This window comes from Euprymna scolopes, chromosome 34 (genome assembly GCF_053919585.1).
Source record: "Euprymna scolopes isolate OS-2025 chromosome 34, ASM5391958v1, whole genome shotgun sequence".
Taxonomy (NCBI): domain Eukaryota; kingdom Metazoa; phylum Mollusca; class Cephalopoda; order Sepiida; family Sepiolidae; genus Euprymna; species Euprymna scolopes.
Window position 1 is genome coordinate 56,649,732 of NC_136515.1, and position 24,651 is coordinate 56,674,382.

A 24,651-nucleotide genomic window follows, 5' to 3' on the forward strand; every position below is an offset into this window, starting at 1 on the left:
TTGTTGCCATCAACACCTTGTCTTGAAGTCTTGATTTTGCTTACACAGTATATATATATATATTTGTGTTTCCTTTCTGAAAAATAAATGTGTTTAACTCTTGCTAAAGTGTTTCTCAACATATTTTATTAAACCTATGTACTTTATATAAATATAAAGTAGTAGCGTTCATGTGTGTGTGTATGTACAACTTTCCTACAACCTACAACACTAGACCGATCATGATCAAACCTGGCATGATAATGGTTCCCTATCTAGAGATGGTGCACACCATTTTTCTAGGTTGTGGTCAAAGGTGAGGGTCATAGCGTACTTTCCTACAGCTCACACTACTGGACCAATCATGACCAAACTTGGCATGATGATATTCCAGAACCTAGGGATGGTACACACCATTTTCCAAGGTCAAGGTCACAGCATATGTATACACACATATATATATATATACACATACACACACACACTCTTATAGCCCACACCACTGGACCAATAATGACATGATGATTGGTCTCTGACCTAGAGATGGTGCACACCATTTTTCAAGCTAAACATCAAAGGTTAAAGTCATATTAAACTAGGGATGGTGGACACCAAGTTTAGGTTCATTACCATCCCGGGAGCTGCCACCATGGCCTCAGTCAACTTTTTTGTGAATTTGAATGAGATCACCTCCTCCACCAATCTTGATGAAATTTGGCAAGATAGTGGTCGCTAACATAGGCCAAAATTTATTGCACTGTATCTCTTCACTTTAACCTTTCAAAATAATGCTGCCACAAACAATGTAACAGATCATTAAGGATCCTTTTTTTTTTAAAATTAAGCCATAGTTGCTCTTACAACATCCACTTACTGCAAGGGTGCTTGCAAAGCAGGTACCAAGTGTACAGCAAATACAGCACAAAGCAGGGGTATCTTTGCTAGTAGATATTTATTTGCTGCCCACATCAGCAAAATGTGGCACAAGGCCGGAAAGTGGGAACCCCGCAGGCTCCCCTAAAGGAGGGGCACTCCTGCAATTTTAAAAATTGCCTGAGTAACCCCGTCGGCATTCCCCGGTCGGGGCGCCTCAGGCAGCAAGCAATAAACTTGCCCCACCGGAAAGCCCGGTGGCAAGGCCTGGGAGGGTGGACCTCCTAGGTATTACCCAGGCGGTGTACCTCAGTCCAACAGGTGCTGGGTCGGTTCCCGGCCCCTCACCTGTTGGGCTGAATGTCAAGTGACGAATCCTTGACTGGTACTACCCTGTCTCCCTGCAGCCGAAGCCGCTAGGAGACACATCCCATCATAAAGGAATTATAATGGGGTATCTTTGCTAGTATATATACTAAAATATGTATGAAATGTTTGTAAGCTAAATTACAAGCAATATGTCTGTAGTAGTAGTAGTAGTAGTAGTAGTAGCATCATCAGCAGCAGCAATATCACTGCTGTAAACAACAGACGGTTTTTGTTGACTTTTATTCTAGAATGGATTTTTTTTTTTTTAATTGAAAATATGAATTTAAAAATATGTTCTTACATATTTAGAGTTATTTCGTTATCAGAATATAATTAGTTTACTTAGAGCTATTTGGTTATCAGAATATATAATTAAAGTAACTGTAACTAGTCTGGTATTAGGAACTCTGTTCAACTTGCAATTTCTCACATATTACTGGTCAAATTTTAAAAATACTTATATGGTTGCAAAGACAAGAAAACTAGCTTACAAAATGTATAACTTGTGTACACTTTTATTAGCATTACAAGTTGATTTTTTCTTTTTAGATAATTGTTATTTTATCAACTTGCATGAAAAGAGCTATGTAAAAGATGCTTAAAACTGTTTGAATTATGCTAATACTATCAGTAGTTCAAAAATCATGAGAATTTTAAATGCCAAAATTTAAGCTTTTTCGCAGACATTTTTTTTTTTTTTTAGAAAAAGTGGGCTAAATTACGCACCTCAACATTTCAAGAAATTTGGTAATTTCGCCACCATTTATTTATATTTCAAGCTATTCTCCTGAAACTTGGTATTCTTATGTAAAATTGTGTGCTCTTTCTAGGTACGGGCAAAATGAATGCCGATGCTCAAAATGCATAAACATTTTGACCCCTCCCTTTACTTAAAAAAAATCAGGAAATTAACCAATTTTAATGAAATTTTCAGTATTTATCAAATAATGATCGCAGAATATAATGAACTACTTATTTTTATTTAAATCTTAGTGGAAATGTATTATTTTGTTTAAACAAAAAATACCTTTACTAAAGTTATGGTTTTCAGTAGTAAATAAAAAACGCAAGACTTTATTTTTGCTTTTTTTATATAAATAAAACATTGTAATTTTTAACAATAAAAATAAAATAATTTTTATAGGAACATTACGAAAAAAGCCCCTGAATCCGTATTAATGATTTCTATATAACTCAAAGAAAAACGAATTTCTCGAACTACCGATATTACCATTGAATTAAGCATTGCTTATTTAATATTTTCACAGAAAAAAAATCATAATTGCAAAAAATATTTCTATTTTTTTTTTTTAAATTACGGGTTTCAAATAATTTTTATATTCAAGATTTTAATAATTTCCTTGCTCGCAAGAACGTGAAATTTTTGGCGTAACATATTTTATAATATTGAACAATAATTAAAAAAAAAATTAATTTAAAAACAGGAACATAGAAAAATAATTAAATTAAAAAATGCAAAAATTAATACAAATGTTCACAAAAGAAATGTACGGATGCGCGACTGAGAAAAAAAAAAAAAAAAAAAAAAAAGAAAGCACTTCCACCCTTTTAATTACATGACGTCATTTTCACAGTCTTTCAACTGCCTGAAATTTTGGGTCTTCATAATTTTCGTGTTTACAAAATTTTAGTTCGTTGCGTTTTGCAAATGCCAGAATCACTCGGTTTTTGGGCTAATTAATTTATGTTTTGCACAAACAAGGTGTGTTTTTTATTTAATTCAATATCTTAGGACTTTACTAATTATCTTTGAAATAGACCTAGAAAACTAATATTTATCTTTTAAAGGATTTTTATAATGAATTTATTTAACTTCAAAATTTAGCTGAATTGGGTAGCTCGCCGTGAAAACATTTTCATAACTTTTTTTTTTTCACGTGTACAAATATTTTTTTCCTTTTGGAAATTAAGTTTAGTCCTTAATCTTTCAAATACAATCAAAAAGTAGTCGGAAACCTACAAAAAAATTATGATAAATCGGCTTTCAAAACTAGGTCCCCCATTTTTGCCCGTACCTAGCTCTTTCTGATTATGCAGTCAAATCTGATGTATCTCTTTACCATAAGCCATGAATTATAAATAAGACATACAAATTTCAATTTTTTATAAAACTGGCACATGGTATCATACAGTGGGTGTCTATTCATGAACAAAACTAAGTATGATAATGGTATTTAAATATAGCTTTATTGAGAGCAAGCATTTTCCTGCCTCCTCACCAAAGGAGAGCTTAATCTAGGGTGCAGCCATTGAATGCCTAAAGAGCATTCATGGTCGGTATTTACTACTCTCCTCAAAGAAAAAAAAATTGAGTAGATATGAATCAATCTCAGAAATAAATTGAAGAAAATTTTTCATATAGATTTTGGATTTCTGTAAAAGATGGAAATTCCCATAGTCGACCAGAACTTATGCATTTTGGGACCAGTCCAAATTTAAATTTTGTAAATCCTCTCTATCTGGCCCAAAATATACCCCTATTTTCTGAGATGCAACCATAAATTCTACTCTACATGAATCCTTGATGTAGCTTTCACAATACCAGGACACCAGGAACCCTGATAAACAACGACTATATATTCACCAGTTGATGGTAATTTTTGTCATTTCTATTGTTGTTTTACTGAAAATTCAACTATGTAAACATAGAAATAAAATGGTAATTTTTTACCTTGTTTCCACCTTAACATGTAAAATGGTTACTTGGATAGGTTTTAGGGTATGCTGAAAACGAATATCGCATTTAAATTTTTTGCAAATTAGTAGTTTTTCGGGCATTAAACAATGTCATTTCTTATATTATTGCTGGTGGCCATCTTGGTTTGCGCAAGCGTGCAAACGTAACCCGAGAAAGTATGCGCAAACGAGCTTACCAAGATGGCCACCAGCAATAACATAAGAAATGACAATGTTTAATGCCTGGAAAACTACTAATTTGCAGAAAATTTAAATGCGATAATTGTTTTCAGCATACCCAAAAACCTTACGAGGTAGTCATTTTAAAGAAAAATGTTAAGGTGGAAACAAGGTAAAAATTCACAAAATGCATCACAATGAAATTCTTTATTAAACCGCCTAATTGTTATTATTATTTAGATATCCTCAGTTAAAAAAAAAGTTGGGTTTGTTTTACAGATTTGAAAAAATGGTCTTGATGTATATTTTATTTAATTGTTAGGTGAAAGTACAGAATAGTTAACAAAATATCCTTCCTTCCCCATGTAAAGAATGGGTTTCTAAAGAATGTTATTTCAGCATGGTAGCATAAGTGCACAAGTACCTTTTATGTTTTTTTTGTTTTTTTGTTTTACCACTAAAAAACACAATTCTACCTTAAGTACAAATAAGAAGTTATCAATACAATGATAACAGAAACGCATGTACTTAGTACATTTTGTTGTTTTAATAATGCTTTTAGTACATTGTACTAAAAGCATTATTAAAACAATAGTATTGTTGGGAAATTAGATTTGAAAAATTTGAAAATTTTTTTAAATTGACAAACTCAGAATTAAAAAATGAAACTGATTTTTCTGCTTTCATTTTGAAACAGTTTTTTTATTTTTAAGAGAATACAAACGAAACTTGTTAATTCGTTGACTTCAGTCAGCTGAGCACTGGTCAGCACATAGCAAACCGTGTTCCCCATTAAGCGGATCTGAATTCCTATAAAAGATAACAATTTAAAGAAATTTCCGCACAACTAATAATTATCAAATATTTTCATATATTACGTATATTTATATTTTCTTTGTTAACTTTGCTCGGTTGTTTCTTTGCTTCCTAAAATATAAATCAAAGTCCAGTAGAGATGGACTTCTATGTTTATATAGCCTGTAAAATTTCAGCCATATCCAATCAAATTTGACCCCACGCATATGTATCCAAATGTAACATATGAAAGGTAAACATTGAAAAAAGTTTCCCTTTTTGTTGTCATTTTTTACTGTTTTTTCATTTTTAACTTGGAGCATAAAAACATTGAATGCATAAAAGAAAAATAAATTAATGTTGGAATGCTTATTCTATTCTCTTTCCATCAATGCAATTCTTTTAAAAATTGACCCACAAATAAAAAAGATATGACTTGTTGAAGTATGTAATATTGCCGATGTCCACGAAAATACAGCATACGCTTGTAATGCTACTTTTATCCATTGTATTAGTTTTTAATGGTGAATTAAACAGGGTTTTGCTTTGAACAACCAATTATGTAAAATATGATTTTTTTTTTTGGTTCACATGTACAGGTGGTACCCTCTCCCTATATATATTTTTTTATTTTTGTCTTTTTACCATTTTTTTCAGTGGATTATTACTGAATGAACACTAATCTACCGCTCCAGTAGGTATCTCACTGCTGAAACAATCCTCTATGGCATTCGACGCAGTTCTGTCTAGTCAAGAAGAAAACATACCCTCCAAAAAATTCCAGTAAAAACCTAACAGCCAACCATGGTTTTCTCCAGAATGCACTGTTGCTATTGCGCACAGAAATCACTTCTTTTTTTTTATTGCTTCCAACATAATTGATGTACTGAGAATAAAGCTGCTTTCAGGACTGCCAGCAACCACAGTAAAAGAGTAATAAAAACGTGAGAGATTTATATGTCCAGTCTGTTAAGTTCGAAGTAGCTGAGCAATGACTTGGTTCCCACCAGTTTTGGCAAATAACAAACAGGGTCCTGAAAAGAAGCATGTGCTCTCTTCCAACCATCATCAATGGACCTGAGGTAATCTTGTCAGCATCAGATAAAGCCAAACTCTTTGCCAAGAACTTTGCAGCTAATTCTAACTTATGCGATCAAGGACGCCAACCCCTGTATTTCCTCCTGTATCAGAAAACATGCTATGTGCCATACAAATATCTGTTCGCGTGATGTTGCCAAGCTTATCAAAAAACTTGATTCCAGTAAAGCAATTGGCCCTGACAGCATTCCAATTATAGTGCTGAAAAAACTTCAACCAGAACCAGCTCCCATACTTATAAAGCTGTTTAAGCGTTGTCTTAAGAATGGCTTCCCAACACCCTGAAAACCTCATCGGTATGCTCTGTATTTAAAAATTCAGGTGATCGGTCATCTCTCTCTCTCAGTACAGACCAGTAAGTCTCCTGTGCATCAGGAGTAAGTTGCTGGAATCTGTATTAAATAGAGAAGTAGTCAACCACCTCAGCAAAAATGACCTTCGTACTGATATGCAATATGGTTTCTACTCTGAGTTATATCTCATAGGCTTAGTGAATCTCTCGACAGACACTTCCTTTCTAGGGCAATTGCTCTTGACATATCAAAGGCCTTTGATAGGGTATGGCATAAAGGTCTAATCCACAAAATCTCTAGCTATGGTATAGCTAGAAATGTCTTAATAATTAAATCATTCTCTGATAGGTTCATAAGAGTAGTGGTTGATGGACAAAAATCAGAAGCTCACAGTATTAATGCTGGAGTCCCTCAGAGGTCCATTCTGGGCGCAACTCTCTTCCTGATCTACATCAATGACCTCCCAAATCACATCCTAAGATCATTTGTAGACATTTATTCTGACGACACTAACATCTATGGTAACACTTCCAAAGCTGTAAATGATCGTTCTCTGATTCTCTCTCCTCTGATCTTGAGTATGTGGTACCATGGGAAAAGAGGTGGCTGGTTGCTTTTAATGTATCTAAAACCAAGCTTCTAGCTTTTCATCATCAACGTTCTGATACCCATCTGGCATCAACTGAAATGAATGGCTCTAGTCTTGGGGAAGCTCCATGTTTTGACAAGCTTCTGGGCTTGATCTTTACTCCCGATCTTAAATGGAACACTTACATCAGATCTGTTGGCAAGGTAGCTGGAAAAATGGTGGGATCTTTCTACTGCTCTAGAAGATATCTCACTGCTGATGCAATTCTCTACCTATATAAGAGCCAGGTATGTCCAAGGATGGTGTACTGTTGCCATATTTAGGCTGGAACTGCTAGAACACCCATATCCTGCCTTAATAGAGTTCAAAATAGACTTTCCAGTGGGGGATGCCCTTTTCTCTTCCCTGCAACCTCTTTCCCACAGAAGAGACATTGCGAGTCTGCTTTATCGTTATTTTCATGGCAAGTGCTTGTCTGAGCCCTAATCTATGGGTCCCCCCTCACCAAACTTTCATGAAAAACACTTGTCTAGCTGAAACCACTATCAATAATTTCCCCCAATCTTTATCTGTGCCTAAATCTAAACGTAGACTCCATGAACAAAGCTTCTTTCTTAGAACTCCATGCCTGTGAACCTCTCTTCCGTTTGCCTGCTTTCCAGCTGACTACAATTTGGTCGTCTTCAAGTCCAACGTAAACAAGTTCTTGATAAGCCGTCTCCTTAAGTAATCCGATTTATCAAATTTTCATTACAAACAATTACTATGATATTGTCCCATTGACTACAGTATACTCATTAACCCTTCTCCTCTAGTGGTCTTTGGGCCTTGATAAGTGGTGACTCCTATGTCAAAAAGAAAAAAATACTGCAAAAATTGCAATAAAAAAAATGGCCATAACTTAGTGCTGGTACGCCAACAAAACAAGGAAATCCAAAAGTAGACAAGCTCAATCAGACTACACAGCCGATAGGAATTTAAGAAAATATGTGACTGTTCCTATTTACAATGCCTCCCCACGGGACAGAGTTAGACACCAGGGTCGTTTTTTAACGTGGAGAAAAGGAACAAAAATAAAAATTGTCTCAGTCGTGAAGGATTTCTCCTCCACTGACAGAGAACAAGAAATTGAAGTGCATTATCTGAAGAACAGATAACAGATACTACACTTTGATCTTGTCCCGAAGGCCAAGGTTGTGAACATATGTGACTGTTGCTATTTTTCAATAACTCCATAAAATTCCAGCTTGATTCGAGTTCTGATCTTGCAATTATCAACTAGCATACTTAGCGACAATATCTTCAGTAGAGATGGATGAAGAAAATTTCAAATTGCTCAGCATAAACACCCATATACACCAGACTGGCTTTTGGGGTCAAGGTTGCGTCTAATATGCTGGGCGACCTTGACATTGCAAACACCTATTTGGATGATATACTGGTGGCAAGTAAAACTACAGCAGAGCACCAAAACCATATATTAAACGTATTCAAGAAGTTACAAGAATATGGGTTTCAGTTAAAATGTGACTTGTTCTTACCAGACATTAAATACTTGGTCACATACATAGAGACAGTCACCAGCTGGATCCAGAAAGAGCCAATGCGACCAGAAAAATGCTGACTCCAGATAAAATCTAAGCCTTACAAAGCTTCCTTGGCCTAGCTAACTTTTACCAAGGGTTTATTAAGAAGATGCAGAATGTGTGAGGGTTTCTCAATGAACTTTTAAAAATGGACAAACCATGGTTACAGATTCCTGAATGGCAAGACACATAAAAAAAAAAAAAAAAAATCAAGAAAACTTACTTTAGATCTCTCCGTTACCCGCTACGACCCTGGTCTCGACATCATAATTGCAAGTGATGCAAGCTCATATGGTATCAGTGCTGTCATTCTCCATAAACTGCCAGATGGTTTGCAAAAAAACTGTAGCACGCACTTCTAGATCCTTACTTCCAAATAGAGAAAGAGGTTCGCTGTCACAAAGTTTTACAGATACCTACATGGAACATGGTTCATACAACAAACAGACCATAAACCCCTAATTATTTGGTCGAAGACAGGTCTGCCAGTTTATAGTGCAAATAGATTGCTTCATTGGTAATGATTTTCTTAAACCACAACTATAAGATGAAGTTCCAAACGTCTTAAAAATATTTGCCATGTAGACAGCTTATCACAACTCATCCCCCAAAATATGGAAGTTTTTGAAAACTGTCATTGCTACACTAAGGACGAATTGCGAAATCAAAAACATGATTGTAAATACAGTCAAAGAGCTCCGAGTGACTTTGGCCAACATTAAAAGGAAGTCTTGAGAGGATGAATTCATACAATCCATCAAAAACAAAATTCACAATAAAGACCCGAGTGTGCTTCAAGTTTCCTACCTCTGTGATGATATTTTACTGTATAATACTCATGCAATGGTTCCAAACAATCTACAAAGAAAAATTTTCAGGGATTTTCACATGGGGCATCTGGGGATTAGTTGGTTGGTTGTTTTTGTTTTACGGCATATCAACCCTTTTCGGGTTATTTAATGCTGAATCCAAAGATTTTGAAGAAAACTTTTTTTAATAGAATATATTTGTTGTTTTCACATCAGTTTCTATTTAACCCATCGTTGGAACCCTAACAGGTACTACCACTCCAGGTCAGAGTGAACCTGAGAGCAATGGTAATTAAAGGGTGGCTCCACACTCCCCAAAGCCCACAAGCTGGGGCCTCACCACTGGATATAGTTTAAGGTCATATCCAGGAACCCCATTGAGGGACTTTTACCCTCTGCAGGGGGTCAGTCGACGTATTCTAATGCCCCACCAACAGGGCCGGCACCTGGGGAAGAATTGTACGAAAAGCCTCATGCACTGCTATATATATTGGCCAAACATGGACAAAAACATAAGACATGATAGAATCTTGCAAGGGATGCGCACTTGCAGTAAAATCTCCAACTGCAACGTGCAAACCATGGCCAAACATAGATCACCTGTGGCAGAGAATTCATGTGAATTTTGCAGGGTCCTTAAACATGTACTATCTCATTGTTGTGGATAGCCTGAGGTCCTACAATGTAAAAGGCCAACCACCAACTGCACGATTGGATTTTTACACAAGCTATTTGCAATTTTTGGCATTGTAGATTGTGTGATGACAGATAATGGTACTCAATTCACAGCAAGTGAATTCAGAGACTTTTACAAGTCATATCGAATGGACTACATTACAACCACTCAGTATCAGCCAGATCAAATGGTCAAACTGAGAGGTTCATGGACACTCTAAAGAAGGCTTTAAAAAAGTGAAGTTCAAGAAAACCATTTCGCCAGGGCCTACAAAAACATTACATTTTAGGAAGTAGGTACCATCAAACAAATAATTGGCAAACTGGTTCATATATCATCGAGAGACCAAAATACACAACCAAATGCCAGCTCAGGAAATGCCGTTTGAATGAATCAGAGAATTCACCACAAAATACCTGCAAAATAGCTAATCAACGTAATATTCGATCACTTCAATCTCGACACATCCTAAGTCTTTTCAGACGTATGCCACTTGGGAAGAAAAGGAAAATTTACACAACCACTCAATGTAAATCCCAAGAGGAAGAAGTATTAAAAGTTCTTGAAAAGGGGGTGTTGTGAGACCGAAACTTACCTGTATCATAGATTCATCTAGTACTGTATTATGATATATGAGGTAACGCTCTTAAAGCACAGTATCATAATACTGTAGAATCAGCAGGAGCACTAGTGGTGCATAGCGCGCATGACTACCCATATTGAACATCACTGGATAGTACCCTTTATATTATCCAATTATAGTGGTCCCATTGACTACTGTATACTCATTAACCCTTATCCTCTAGTGGTCTTTGGGCCTTGATAAGTGATGACTCCTATGTCAAAAAGAAAAAAAATTCTACAAAAATTGCAATAAAAATGGTCATAACTTAGTGCTTTTAATCTTCACATACATCTAATCAGTTTTCCCAACCTTGGGTCCACATCAATATATTTTTTTTTTGAGGGGGAGAGAGAGGTTAATTCCACACCTTTTTTCTGTTATTCCCCCATCCCCTTTCCTTCCCCAAAATATGGGAATCATTTTCAGAAATATACTTGGGCGGCTCGTGTTTTTCAGAATTTATCCAGTGGCAAGAGATAAAAACAGATAAGTCGTATGATTGGACACTGTCTTTCTCTCCAATGCATTATAGGTAAAAAAAAAAAAAAAGAAAAAAAGAGTTTGAATTCAGTTTATAATTTTAGTTCTAAAATTTAATTTTACTTTATTATTTCATTTATTACATCCTTACTTTATTAATTTCTTAATCTAATTTTTTAAGCTTTAATTTTTACAATTTTTATTTTAATAATTTTTCATACTGAATTAACAATTTTTAAAATTTGTTAATGTTTTTTAGGTCTTTTAGATTTCGTGCCTTGAAGGTTTTTTTAGGGCTTTGAAAATATTTTTGAGGTTTTCTGATTTTTTTTTTTTTTTGGTTCTTGAAGTTTTAGTTATTTTAAGGTCTAGATAATTTTTTGTTAATGTTTTGAGATTTTAATTCTTTAATTTTTTTTATAGAAAGTTTGTAAATTTCATTATTTTTTTAGATTTATTTTTATCGTTCATTTCAAAAGGATAATTTTTAGCTCACTGGAGTTTATATTTTAAAATATATTAAAATTCATATAACCAAACTGATTTTTCTATATTTTCATTTTTTTTAACATTCAATTTCCATCCCAAACAAGGCACAGTGCCACTTTGAAGTAGGGGGCTACTATCGGGGACATAAGTTGCAGGGGTATTATGAAGGGAGATGAGCAACAAGATGACTGTTCACATTACACTTGAACTTCTGCATGTCAGTACAGTTGGGAAAGCAGAATCCTGGAAAGTCTAGCAGTTCTGAGGAAGAAACTATTTCAGAGTAGAAGGCTTTCTTACACCTAGGGATCTCTATAGTGTAGAGATGGGATTTAGCTGCTTGTCGGCGGTATTTATGTCAGAGGAGTACAAGTGCTTGTAATTCACTTGTAGAACAGGCAGAGGGATGCAACATTTGATGGGACAGAGGTTGAAGCTTAGTGACAGTTCATGATGTATTAGGTTGGCGACTCTCTTTTGAACCCTGTCCAGGAGTGAGAGAATAGTAGCAGATGCACCAGCCCAAATGTGGCAACAATACTCCATACATGGGCGAATGGTGGCCTTATAGAGGTACAGGATACTTTCAGCCCTAAGTAGCTTTTTAGCACAGTAGAGAGAACCTACCTTCTTTGCAGCAGCCTTGACAACGCTCTCAATGTATCTGTTCCAACTCATGTTCCCTAATGAAATCCGTTAGTGAAAAAATTGAGTTTAAAAAAAAACAAAAACAAAAAAACTGTCAATTTCAACTAAAAGCAATATTATCCACTTAACTATCATGTTGCAATTAGTTAAATATGACTGGAAAATTATGGAAACAAGTATTTCTATGATTCAATGAAAAACGATTTTGCCATGTTTGATTATAACGTGTAACATAAACACAAGGGGAATAACTCATTTCAAACATCTCAAAAATCATTTTCTTTAATAATTCATTTTCTACTTCATTGTTTTGTTGTAATTTTTTAATTAGTTCAACAATTAAGAGATACTATTGATTTTACTTGAGATTTGATATTTCGATTTTCACTATTATAATGAAGAAAACCCATTTAACTTTTTCTCTCAAATTATCATTGATATGCTTACATTATTAAAATTAACCTATGACTATAATAAATATATAAACCCCTTTATAGAGATAATTGGTTGACTCTTCAATTTTTTAATTTTTGGATATGTTCATTACTGTGACATAATTCAGTAGATACCATTGGTTTTACTTGAAATTTAACTTTTTCTTTCAAATTATCATTGATATACTTACATTATTAAAATTAACCTATGACTATAATATATAAAAAAAAAAAATATAAACCCATTTATAGAGATAATTGGTTGACTCTTCAAGATAACTGATTTTAATCAGTTGCCTCCCTTTAACCATCACTTTTAACAAAACTTTTGTTTATTATGGCCAAGGGAGTTTGGCAGTACTAACACAGATCAACAATTCAAACATTTCTTTGTTGTCTGTGTGGGTGGAGGGCTTTGGATTAATTTATTTTATATCTTACATTTTTATATACTCTTTAAATAAAATTTTATTAGTAATTTTTTTTTTAATCTTAAACTTATTTTTAAATTTTAGTTTATTTTCACAATTTCTTAGTCCTGATTTTTTTATTTTTCGAAACTGCTTCCCCGAGACTGGAAGTTTATAATTAAGGGGCTGTCGAGAACAAAGCTAACTAATTTTTTCAGTTAAAGAAATAAAGAGATAAATCTATGTCAATCAACCTATAACTCATATATCAGCAAAATTCAAGAAAAGCAAGAAAATTTTTTTTTTTAATAATATTGAGAATCGTAAACAACACAGTTTCATGCTGCATGAGACGCCATTTTTGGGAAAACAGATATCAACAGAAACTGAAGAGAGTTCGACATAGGCTACCAGAGACTGTTCCTCTTTTGTGTGGATTTGAAACTGACGGTAGCAATATTTTTCTGATCTTCTGTAGCACAAATATAAATATTATTCGAACCCTATGTGTCCTGGAAGTGATGTCATAGAGAGGGGAAGTAACTAGTTGTATGTGGCCAATGAATAAGGGAGATCTTTCTTTTTTTTTTACATGGAGGTTACCACTTATCAAGGCCCGGAAACCACTCGGGGATAAGGGTTATTGTATATACATTAATCAATGGGATAGTATCATAGTAATTGTTAGTATTGGAGATTTGATAAAGTGTCTTACTTAAGGGGGTGGTTCATCAGGAATTTGTTTATGTTGGACTTGAAGACATCCAAGTTGTAGTCAGGTGGGAAACAGGCAAAGAGAAGAGAGTCCCACAGTCGTGCACTTCTAAGAAAGAAGCTTTGCTCATGGAATCTATGCTTTGATTTAGGCGCAGATAAAGAGTGGGGAAAATTAATGACAGTGGTTTCAGCTAGACGGGTGTTTATCGTGATTGGAGTTCAGATGAGCACTTGCCATAGAAATAACGATAAAACAAAGACAGGCTCGCAACGTCTCTTCTGTGGGAGAGAGGGTGCAGGGAAAAGAAAACGGCATCCCCACTAAGCCACGAAGTCTATTTTGTACTTTGTCAAGGCAGGATAGGCTGTTTTTAGCAGCTCCTGCCCAGATGTGGCAGCAGTACTCCATTCTTGGACGTACTTGGCTTTTATACAGATAGAGAATTGCATCAGTAGTGAGATATCTTCTGAAGCGGTAGAAAGATCCCACCATCTTCTCAGTGACCTTGGCAACTGACTTGATGTACGTGTTCCATTTCAGATCAGGAGTAAAGGTCAATCCCAGAAGCTTGTCAAAACATGGAGCCTCCCTAAGACGAGAGCCATCCATTTCAATTGATTTATTCTTTCATATAAAAACGCATCAGATGTCCTTATGTACCATCAGCATAATGAGGTTTTCATTAACGCCTTTGTACTTTTTAATGGTATGCTTCAACTTGTTGGGTTCATTTTCAATTATCTCCAAGATATTGTTACCACCACCCAAGTGTTAGGAAGAAAAAAGGAAAGAGGAAAAAGTACAGACATGAAATAAGTTTATCAGTCAATGAAGGTATAGGAAATAGGGTTGGTGGAAAGACAATGGATAGGAAGTTGTTCACCAAGGAACACAAAAGAAAGCTAATATGGGATTGTTGGTCGAGGTGTGGTGATGATTGGGATAAAGAAAGTCAATATATTATAGAGCTAGTGTCAATGAGTTTTGCAACAGTTCATCGACAGTTCGGGACAGTTTACGGACAGTCTTTGGTTTGCGTTTGGTTGAGGACAATTGCCAGATTAGAGTTGAGGGGAATTGTGAGTTGGATGCAGTCGAAGGCAGATTGTGGTTCGGAGCAGATGGGGAAATGAATGGAACAACCTGCCTTGGCAAGCGACTAAGACATGGACTTTAGCCCTTAGAGAGTTGTTTTCCCAGCATCCAACTAATATATACAGAATGTATTGGAGTTGTCCCCCCCCCCCCACACTTTTCATTAAATCTTTAATATTAAAAATCAACAAATAAAACAAACAACTCAGGTTGTGCATGTTTGTTTACAAATGACACGTGCATTGGCAGTTAACCAATGTTGATTGAAATGTGTCCACTTTGAGTCTTTCGGTTTCTGGGGGTCCTTATCCCATACTTTGTCCCTTTATTCATTACACCACGTGTGCTCGTAGACTCCAAACAACATTCAAGATAAGAGTAATCTGAATTATCCAAACCTCTGTTCATGTCATCTTTTCTATCTCGGGAATCATTCTTGGAATCAGGCTACAAGACAAGAGGGAGAGAAGAGAGGGAGAGAATGATAGTTACTTACACATTGGTAGAATTCTCGGAAACGGCCCTTTGTCATGGCAGGTTGGTCCCGACGGTAGACTTTAGCGATTTGGTATCGTTTAATGTTGGTGATTTTATTCATTGCAAGATATCGTGCAAAAGGGACCTTTTTGTCGATGGTTAAAGAAAAAGAACCTTAGAGGTCGTATTCTAAAAATCACGTAAATTGATCAAGTAGGTTTTTTTTTTTTTTTTTTTTTTTTTTTAACTAAGAATACCAAATTTTATGAGATAGCGAGACTGGAGCAGGGTACTGCCATGTTGTTTTAGGATTTCTAGGGTGACAAATTAATTCAACTACAGAGATTTTGTTTGTATTCAAAGTAGTTACAAAATCATTAATTGCTATTTTGATTTCCTCTATAAAAATAAAACTACTCAATTTACATGATTTTTGGAATATGACATATCCTTGTTTTTACTATGCACATCATAAAAAATTTCTGTATTTTTTTTTTAATTAAGTGCAATTCGAAATAAGCACTCAAAAATATTTCAGAAAAAAAAAAAAAATTAGAGAAAGAATGTTTCTAAAAAAAACAAAAAAAAACATGATGAAAATATATTTGTTAGAATGAAGAAATAATTTCAGTTCTTGTCAAAAATTCACCCTTTGTTAAAGACAAAAAATAAAGAAAAATCTGTATGATATGCATATCCGTGATGAAACAAAATTCTCATATTCCAAAGGTCATAAATTAATCAAGTAGTTTCACATTTTTATAAAGAAAATCATTTTTAAGTAATTAATGGGAACTTGGAGGCATTACACAATTTTCACAAGTTTGAATTATTGTTGAGTTATCTCAATTTCGTTTCTTGTTTTCAAAATGGTGATACAAAACAGTTGCGCCTCGGTTACTCATAAAATATGCATTACAACAAAAATCTTACAAGTCTGAATTATGGTTGAATTATTTCCCTTTGTACTTTCTAGATTGTTTTCAAAATGGCGGACAAGACAACCATTTTTCAGTTAGTCATAAAATTTGAGTTTATAATTTAGAACGTGATCAATTTTCAGACATATAACTGGACAAGACCGCACATTATAGAACTTGGGGACTGCTCTCCCGCTGAACTAAGAAGTGAAGAAAGAGCTTGCGTGATATTTAAATGTGTCCATGCATTTCTGAAAGAGGCTCTGTCTGTCAATTTGTTACATTTCAGTGTAAAAATAAAAGAACACGGAAAAAGTGACATTAAATAAATAGAAAGAAAGAAGATAATTACATTTTTAATCTAACTCCTGCTGAGCGATCCTGAAGCTTCATTAAATTCTGTCATATTTATCATCCCAGGAGTTTTTTTATGACAACTTTGCTGCAAATGTAATAGTTTTGTATTCATAATTAGATATTTTTACCCGAGTTGAACGTGATCTGAATGTTCCCCTAACATTGACTACTACACAGATTAGATTACACCTTACCACAAGGTTGCTTTCCTGAGGGCCGCAACACGGTCATCTTCAAATCTAATATCTATATGTGTGTTATTTTCTGTGTCACGCTTACATCAGGGTCGTTTAATTGTTATGTACTTCCATTTCTGGTCATAAATAATTTTACCAAGAAGTCTTCATAAGTTTCGGTTTCAACTGATGCCACTTCCAGTACTCTATTTTTTTTTGTCATAAATAATTTTATCAAGAATTCTTCATAAGTTTCGGTTATGGCTGAAACAACTCAAGTTTATATATATATATATATTCAGAAGTTTTTATTTTGGTTTCGATTCAAACTAATGCACCCAAGTCATATGGATATATTTTTTCTATTTTTGAAATCGTAATTTTATAATAGATAAAAATCGGTAGAACATTAACTCTATAATAGTATATATAAAATCTGCAAAAATTAAAACATCATATTTAAGCGTACTTTACGACCGGGCTTTTATGTGCGTTGGTGCTAGCTTAGATAAATACTTTTGCAGTTTTAACAAAAGAGCTACAATAATATCGGAGCGTCTCCATTTACACTGAACATCTACAGAATGTCAACATCAATATATTACATATGAATGAGTCCCCTGTGGAATTTCTACAGGTTCCGCTGGTAAATAATTATTTGTTATAAGCCATTTCAATGTGATCACATTTTATTATTTTCAATCTTCTCACAATATTCATCACCATTTTTTAATTGTCAATCTATCCATCTCATTAATGTAACAGTCGCTTCTTGCCTACATATTTCATGGGTTTTGCCCCATTGCAATGCTTAAATACTGCCCTGTGCTGCAGCTGAACAGACCAAACCTGCAACAATGTACATTCACATTAGACTCTCTGCATAATTACACCAGTGTTTGCACAGAGATGTACTGGCGATCTTCTTTCACATTGTGTTCTGCAGTCCTGAACTTGCTGCCTCAGAATTGTATGAATGAACATGTACCACTGTCACATTTTCAGTTTTGTATTGGCTAACTATAGTGATGTTCCTAAGTTTTATGCATTCCATAATTAGCTTAGTAGCCTCTGTCTATTTCTAACGGTTTTATGACCATCTATAAATATAAAAGCGAAAATGTATGTATGTGTGTTCGCTTTTTCTATGTGTCTACAAAAGGCTTCTTTCAGAGAAGCGGTCAGTCGGTTCACAACTTTTTAAAACTTTTTATATCACATATAAATCGTAATATCTCACAGTTAACAACGAAGCTCGCCTGTCTATTTAATTTCGTCGATTTCGGGAAGATAAATATTCAATATTTGTCGCTCGCCGCATGTGGGTTAGTCTTTTTCCTATAACATCGTGGGGGTGGAAAAAAAAAATGCGTTCAGCAGTAAATGAATACTATCCTGCAGTCAAACTTGACCTCATTAACTCATCAAAACGGGCACCTGCTAAATCCAACTAATTAAATAAATTCAAACGTGTTTCCGTTAGCATCTCGCGGTGGGGCAATGGTTAACATCGCCCGTTTTTTTTTTTTTTTTTTTTTTTTCACACTTTAATTTACAACTTTGCCTCAAGGGTTCGGGTTCGATCCTCATACTTACTTTTTTTTTTAACACCCGCCCCCCAAACACCCGGGCAATGCCGGGTACCCCTCGCTAGTGGCTTAATAAAGGTTAAAAAAAAAAAAAAAATTTCGAGTGGCTTTTAGCCTTAACAAGCCGAGCATGCAAGGTCCCCTTTCATGAGTGTAAAATTTACTTTCACCATGACTAATGCCTGTGGAAAATTTTTTTAAAAATCCAACGAGTGGTTGTTGAGAAAAGTATGAACAAATGAATGGACGAACGGAAGTGAATAACTAGATTTAATCTCTCCTTTGTTGGGAGACAAATAACTGTTGCCTTAGTAAAAAAATAAAAAAAATAAAAACAACTGAGTGAGTGTTAAGTTAGAAAGGATACAGTGAGATCATAACGGAGAGATAACATCTCTCCTCCTTGGTCGGCAAGGTCGTAAATGAGTTTAGAATCTTCTCCATATTTCCCCGTCAAAGTTTCCTGAAAAAGAATAAAAACAATGAAATTAAAACTTCTTTTTTTTCTGGAGTAAGGTTTGAGGTAGGGGAATTTGTTCAAAATTATTCCTATATATTTAAAAAAAAAAAAAAAAAAAGAAAGAAAGAAAAAAGAAAAGTCTGTATAAAGTACATATCCGTGACAAAACAAAATATCATATTCCAACAATCGCATAAAGTAGTTTTTTTTATATAAAGAAAATTATTTTTAAGCGATTCACAGGAATCTGTAGGCATTACAAAAAGATATTCACAAGTTGGAATTATTGTTGAGTTATCTACCTTTGTTTCTTGAAATTGTTTACAAAATGGTGATGCAAAACAGTAGTCAGAGAAGCAGGGAGGAATTCCAAAATCTAGCTGTTCAAGGGAAGAAACTATTAGAGTAGAAAGCTTTCTGGAATTTAGGGACCTCAACAGTGAAGAGATGTGATTTTGTTGCTAATCAGGTTTGTCAGGGATATATATGTTGAGAGGGCACAAGTGAAAAGAGTTCATCAGAGCACATTTCATTAAAATACAATGATAATCCTCTGGTTTTCTTTTTAATGACATATCAGTAGGCGTCAGCCAATGAGCTTAAGTAAACACGTCATGAAAGATGTGAAAAAAATTCAAAGTTACTTTTGAGTTTGTCCTTCGCCCTATTTCATACTAATTTCTTTTCATTAATGATATAACTTGCCAATCTTTCACAAAAAAACAACAACAAAAAAAACACTCGACTAGCTACAACCACTATATACAATTTCCCCCACTCTCTAACTGTGCCTAAATCTAAACGCAGATTCCATGAACGAAGCTTCTTTCCCATAAATGCCCGCCTATAGAACACTGTTCCGTTGGTCTGCTTCCTGGTTGAATACAACATAGTAGCCTTCAAATCCAATGTAACATGAACAAAGTAAAATATAAAAAAATAGTAAAACGAATGCAAAACAAGAACCAATATATCGTTGAGCCGTCCCCATAAATAATCAAATTCTACTCAATCTATACCATGAACAATTACTACACTACCACTTTACATTCATTAACCCTCATCCTCGAGTTACCTTCAGGTCTTGTTAAGTAGTGACTCCCAAGTAAATATATATATATATGTATATAAAATAACAAATATATGATAAAAGCATATTTAACAATAGAATTATATAAAAAAAATACTAGCAGGGGTACCTGGCGTTGTCCGGGTGTGGTGAGGTGGGGGAAGGTAAATCAAAACAAAATGGAAAATAAAGAACAATAACCCTGTTTAAATATTATAAAAACAACAAAAAACAAAAACAAAACAGCAAAATAAAGATTAAGCGAACGATATTAAAACTTCTTAAAAAAATTGTAAAAAACAGCGACGTGATGGAAAAAAAGAATGGAAAAATGGCCACCCTGTTTCAATATTAAAAAAAAAAAAAAAAAAAAAAAAAAAAAAAAACCCTGACATCTCGGCTCGCATGTGCAATCTTAAGATAACGGCACTGCTACTTAACCAACTTGGCTATGACCACATCAGCAAAATTGGGGCGTTTTTCTTTTTTTAAATATTTAAACTAATTCAAGAAAGAACGTCTTTTGCGCATGCGTGTATGGCTAAATTGTTATGACGGAATTATTTTTTGCTTCCACTCCCTGTAGAAAAGTGCCCAGTTGGGGGTGAAGGAATTAATGTTTTTAGCCAATTTTTTGTCAAAGCACGATATTACAAATTATTAATGCGTTTAAATATTTTTTTCAATATTTCGATATTTTAAAATATTTTTTTCAATATTTCGATATTTTAAAATATTTTTTTCAATATTTCGATATTTTAAAATATTTTTTTCAATATTTAGATATTTTAAAATATTTTTTTCAATATTTAGATATTTTAAAATATTTTTTTCAATATTTCGATATTTTAAAATATTTTTTTCAATATTTCGATATTTTAAAATATTTTTTTCAATATTTAGATATTTTAAAATATTTTTTTCAATATTTAGATATTTTAAAATATTTTTTTCAATATTTAGATATTTTAAAATATTTTTTTCAATATTTAGATATTTTAAAATATTTTTTTCAATATTTAGATATTTTAAAATATTTTTTTCAATATTTAGATATTTTAAAATATTTTTTTCAATATTTAGATATTTTAAAATATTTTTTTCAATATTTAGATATTTTAAAATATTTTTTCAATATTTAGATATTTTAAAATATTTTTTTCAATATTTAGATATTTTAAAATATTTTTTTTAATATTTAGATATTTTAAAATATTTTTTTTATATTTTATTTCAAGTTTTACACTTTACACTAGGCACCTCCAAAAGATACCACAGAAATAACCCCCCATATGTAAAACGATGTAACTTTATTATAAACTAGCGGAGGTACCCGGCGTTGCCCGTGTGTTTGGGAGTGTGTATGTAGGAGAGGGTGACCCTGTTTTAATATTATAAAAAAAAAACACGATGTTAAGAAAAATTGGAAAAACCAATACAAAGCAAAACAGCGAACAAACGTAAAAAAAAAAAAAAAGTGTAAAAGAGGAAAAAATGTTTAGGGAGAAAGACAGGCTCGAACCCGAAACATCGAGGCTAAGGCGGAAAAAAATGCCCGACACATTACCCCTACGCCAAAGAGACATACACTTAATAACGGATAAAATTAAACCTTTAAAAACACTTGCAGGTGGTTGAAACTAATGTAAACGTTTTCTAGGTCAAACATGACGTCATTGTTGTAGTAGCAGGAGCAGAGAAAATGAAGGAACGATTTTTTCGGCACCCCTCCCTGTACAAAACTGATGATTTTAGGGTGAAGGAATGAATGTTTTTGGCCAATTTTTCAATATTTGTCGGGCGAAGGTTGAAACTTTAAAATGATACCTATCTGGCGAAAATCCGTGACCCGTATCGAAAGTTTTTGCGAGACATACAAACACACATACATACATTTTCGCTTTTATATATATACTAGCAGGGCTACCCGGCGTTGCCCGGGACCGTATAAACAATGAAAACAACAAAAGCAGATATTGAACATATGTTTTATTCTTAGGGGAGAGGAATCTTTCAGGGTGAGAGAGAGAGAGAAGATAAAGAGTGTGAGAGAGAGGCAGAAGAGAAAGTTGTTCCATCCTCTTTCCCAAATTTGAATACTGTGCACGTTTGAACTCTCATCGTCGAGTTGATGCTCGAGTTGCCTACTGGCCTTGATAAGTGCTAATATAGAGAGAAGAGAAACAGGGTGAGAGAGAGAGAGAAGATAAAGAGTGTGAGAGAGAGGCAGAAGAGAAAGTTGTTCCATCCTCTTTCCCAAATTTGAATACTGTGCACGTTTGAACTCTCATCGTCGAGTTGATGCTCGAGTTGCCTACTGGCCTTGATAAGTGCTAATATAGAGAGAAGAGAAACAGGGTGAGAGAGAGAGAGAGAAGAGGGTGAGAGAGAGAGAGAAATATCGTGATAGAGAGAGAGTTAGGAAAGAGGACACAAGCGGTTCTAATAAAATGTGCATCTATAGGAGATAATGCCTGAGAATGGGTGCACTGTTTTTGTTGGTTTTGAAGCTGCCTCTTCCCCCCCCCCACAGTTTAACAGTGGTGTGACGTCAAGAGAAAGAGGGTGAGAGAGAGGGAAGAGTAAGTGGGTGAGAGAGAGAGAGAGAGAGAAAAAAGAGAAAGACGGTGTTGGTTTTGTGAAAAAAGTTGTTATTTACAATTGTTCGCCATTAGTGGATGTTGACGTCACGTCACGTGACATGACTAATCGTTTTTTTTTTTTTACGTATGAATAACATTTTTTGTTTTAATTATAAAGTCTACACTTAATTTTATAGAAAATAATGTATATATAATAGAAAAGAAAATTTACTGGTTTTGTTGGATTCAAGTGGATCCCCCCCTCCAGTTTAAGAGGTAGGAGGTCACGTGGTAATATACAAAATGGCTAGTGTAAATATAAAGATCGGTTTTATTATCGACGAATATATTGAAAGCTGAATTTTTTTATTCCTGTACATTTTTTCCTGACATTTTTCGTTAAAACTCTTGTATAAATACTTTTTTTAACCAGTTAATCACGTTGGAGACATTGTCATGAAGTTTAATAATATATAGAACGAAGGAGAAGAGAAATTACAAAAGTATCGGTAAAAGAAAGTTGTTATTTACATTTGTTCGCCATTACTGGATGTTGACGTCACGTCACGTGACATGACTAAGCGTTTTTGGATCATTCAAGAATTACGTAATAACAACATTAAAATGACAGGTTTTTTGGGGGCCCCCCTGGGAGAAAAACGATAAGTTCACCCCTTTCTACTGGTCCGTTTGACGTGAAATTTCGATATTTGTCATCCGGGATATGGGGCTTCGATATGATACCAAATTTGTCAACTCTGGTTCCGTCTTTCAAAAGTTTTAGCGTTACAAACAAACATACATACATACACACAGACGTTTCGCTTTTATATATTACTAGCAGGGCTACCCGGCGTTGCTCGGGACCGTATAAACAATGAAAAAACAAAAGCAGATATTGAACATATGTTTTATTCTTAGGGGAGAGGAATCTTTCATCTCAAGTTTTAGCGTTACAAACAAACATTTGTCTTTTATATATATAGATAATGACAGGTTTTTTGGGAAGATAACTGATCAGTTGACCAACTTCTAGTGGTCCGTTTGACGTGAAATTTCGATATTTGTCATCCGGGTGATGGGGCTTCGATATGATACCAAATTTGTCAAGTTTGGTTCCGTCTTTCAAAAGTTTTAGCGTTACAAACAAACATACATACATACACACAGACGTTTGGCTTTTATATATATAGAAGATTATTATATATAGACTAGCGGGGGATACCCGTTGTTGCCCAGATGTTTGGAGGTGTGTGTGGTCACCCGGGTGTTTGTGTCGGGGGGGGGGGGAGAAAAAATAAAGTTTTGGTAGTAAGTATGAAGGATCGAACCCTAACTCTTGAGGCAAAGTTGGAAATTAAAGTGTGAAAAAAAAAAAATGTGCGACGTTAACCACTAGGCAACCACAAAATACTAACGGAAACACGTTTGAATTCATTTAAGTATTTTGAATTGGCAGCCTGTTTTATTTATTTATTTTTTTTGTTTCCCAAAGATGTTGGGGGGGGGGACCAGCTCCCCATAACAAGGGGATTATCCAAATTGAATAGCAATTGTCTGATATAAGGAGAAACTCCACATTGATCAAATCTGATTGCTTTCGGACATTTCTGGCGATCGTGACCAGAAAAATAGTCAGAATTAGTTCGGCTTTTATTATACAAAAAAGCCTAATCCACATGCGGCGAGCGAAAAATGTTGAATATTTATCTTTTCAAAGTCCAGCGAATTAAATAGACAGGCGACCCTCATTAACTCATAGATATTATGATTTATATGTGAGATAAAAAGTTATAAGAAGAAGTGAATCGACCGATCGCTTCTCGGAAAGAAGCCTTTCTCGGACATACACAAAAAGCGAACATACATACATTTTCACTTTTCTATTTATAGACTAGCGGGGGTACCCGGTCTTGCCCGGGTGTTTGGAGGTGTGTGTGTAGAGGGGGAGGGTAAAAACCTTCTAAACAAAAAAAAACAAAAAAACAGCAAAAAAACAGCAAACAAACGTAAAAAAAGGATAGCGTTGCCCGGGTGTTTGGAGGTGTGTATGTAAGGGGGGGGGGGTTAAGAATAAGCGAATTAATAACCCTGTTTAAAGTTTTTAAAAAATCGGAAAAACAAAACAAAAAACAGCGAATGGATGTAAAACTTGTTTAAAACAATCGGATAAACAGA

General features: G+C 34.4%; 1 protein-coding gene across 2 annotated transcripts in view; it reads right to left on the reverse strand.

The window, feature by feature from the left end:
• Positions 1 to 24,651, reverse strand: part of LOC145259215 (histidine--tRNA ligase-like) — a 102,652-nt gene that overhangs the window by 39,709 nt on the left and 38,292 nt on the right. For both annotated transcript variants that reach the window (XM_080117050.1, XM_080117051.1), the window contains 2 exons: positions 18,730 to 18,825; positions 15,340 to 15,465 (listed from right to left, as the gene is read on the reverse strand). In XM_080117050.1, coding sequence (XP_079973176.1) covers positions 15,340 to 15,465; positions 18,730 to 18,825 — 222 coding nt within the window. The remainder of the gene's footprint in view (positions 1 to 15,339; positions 15,466 to 18,729; positions 18,826 to 24,651) is intronic.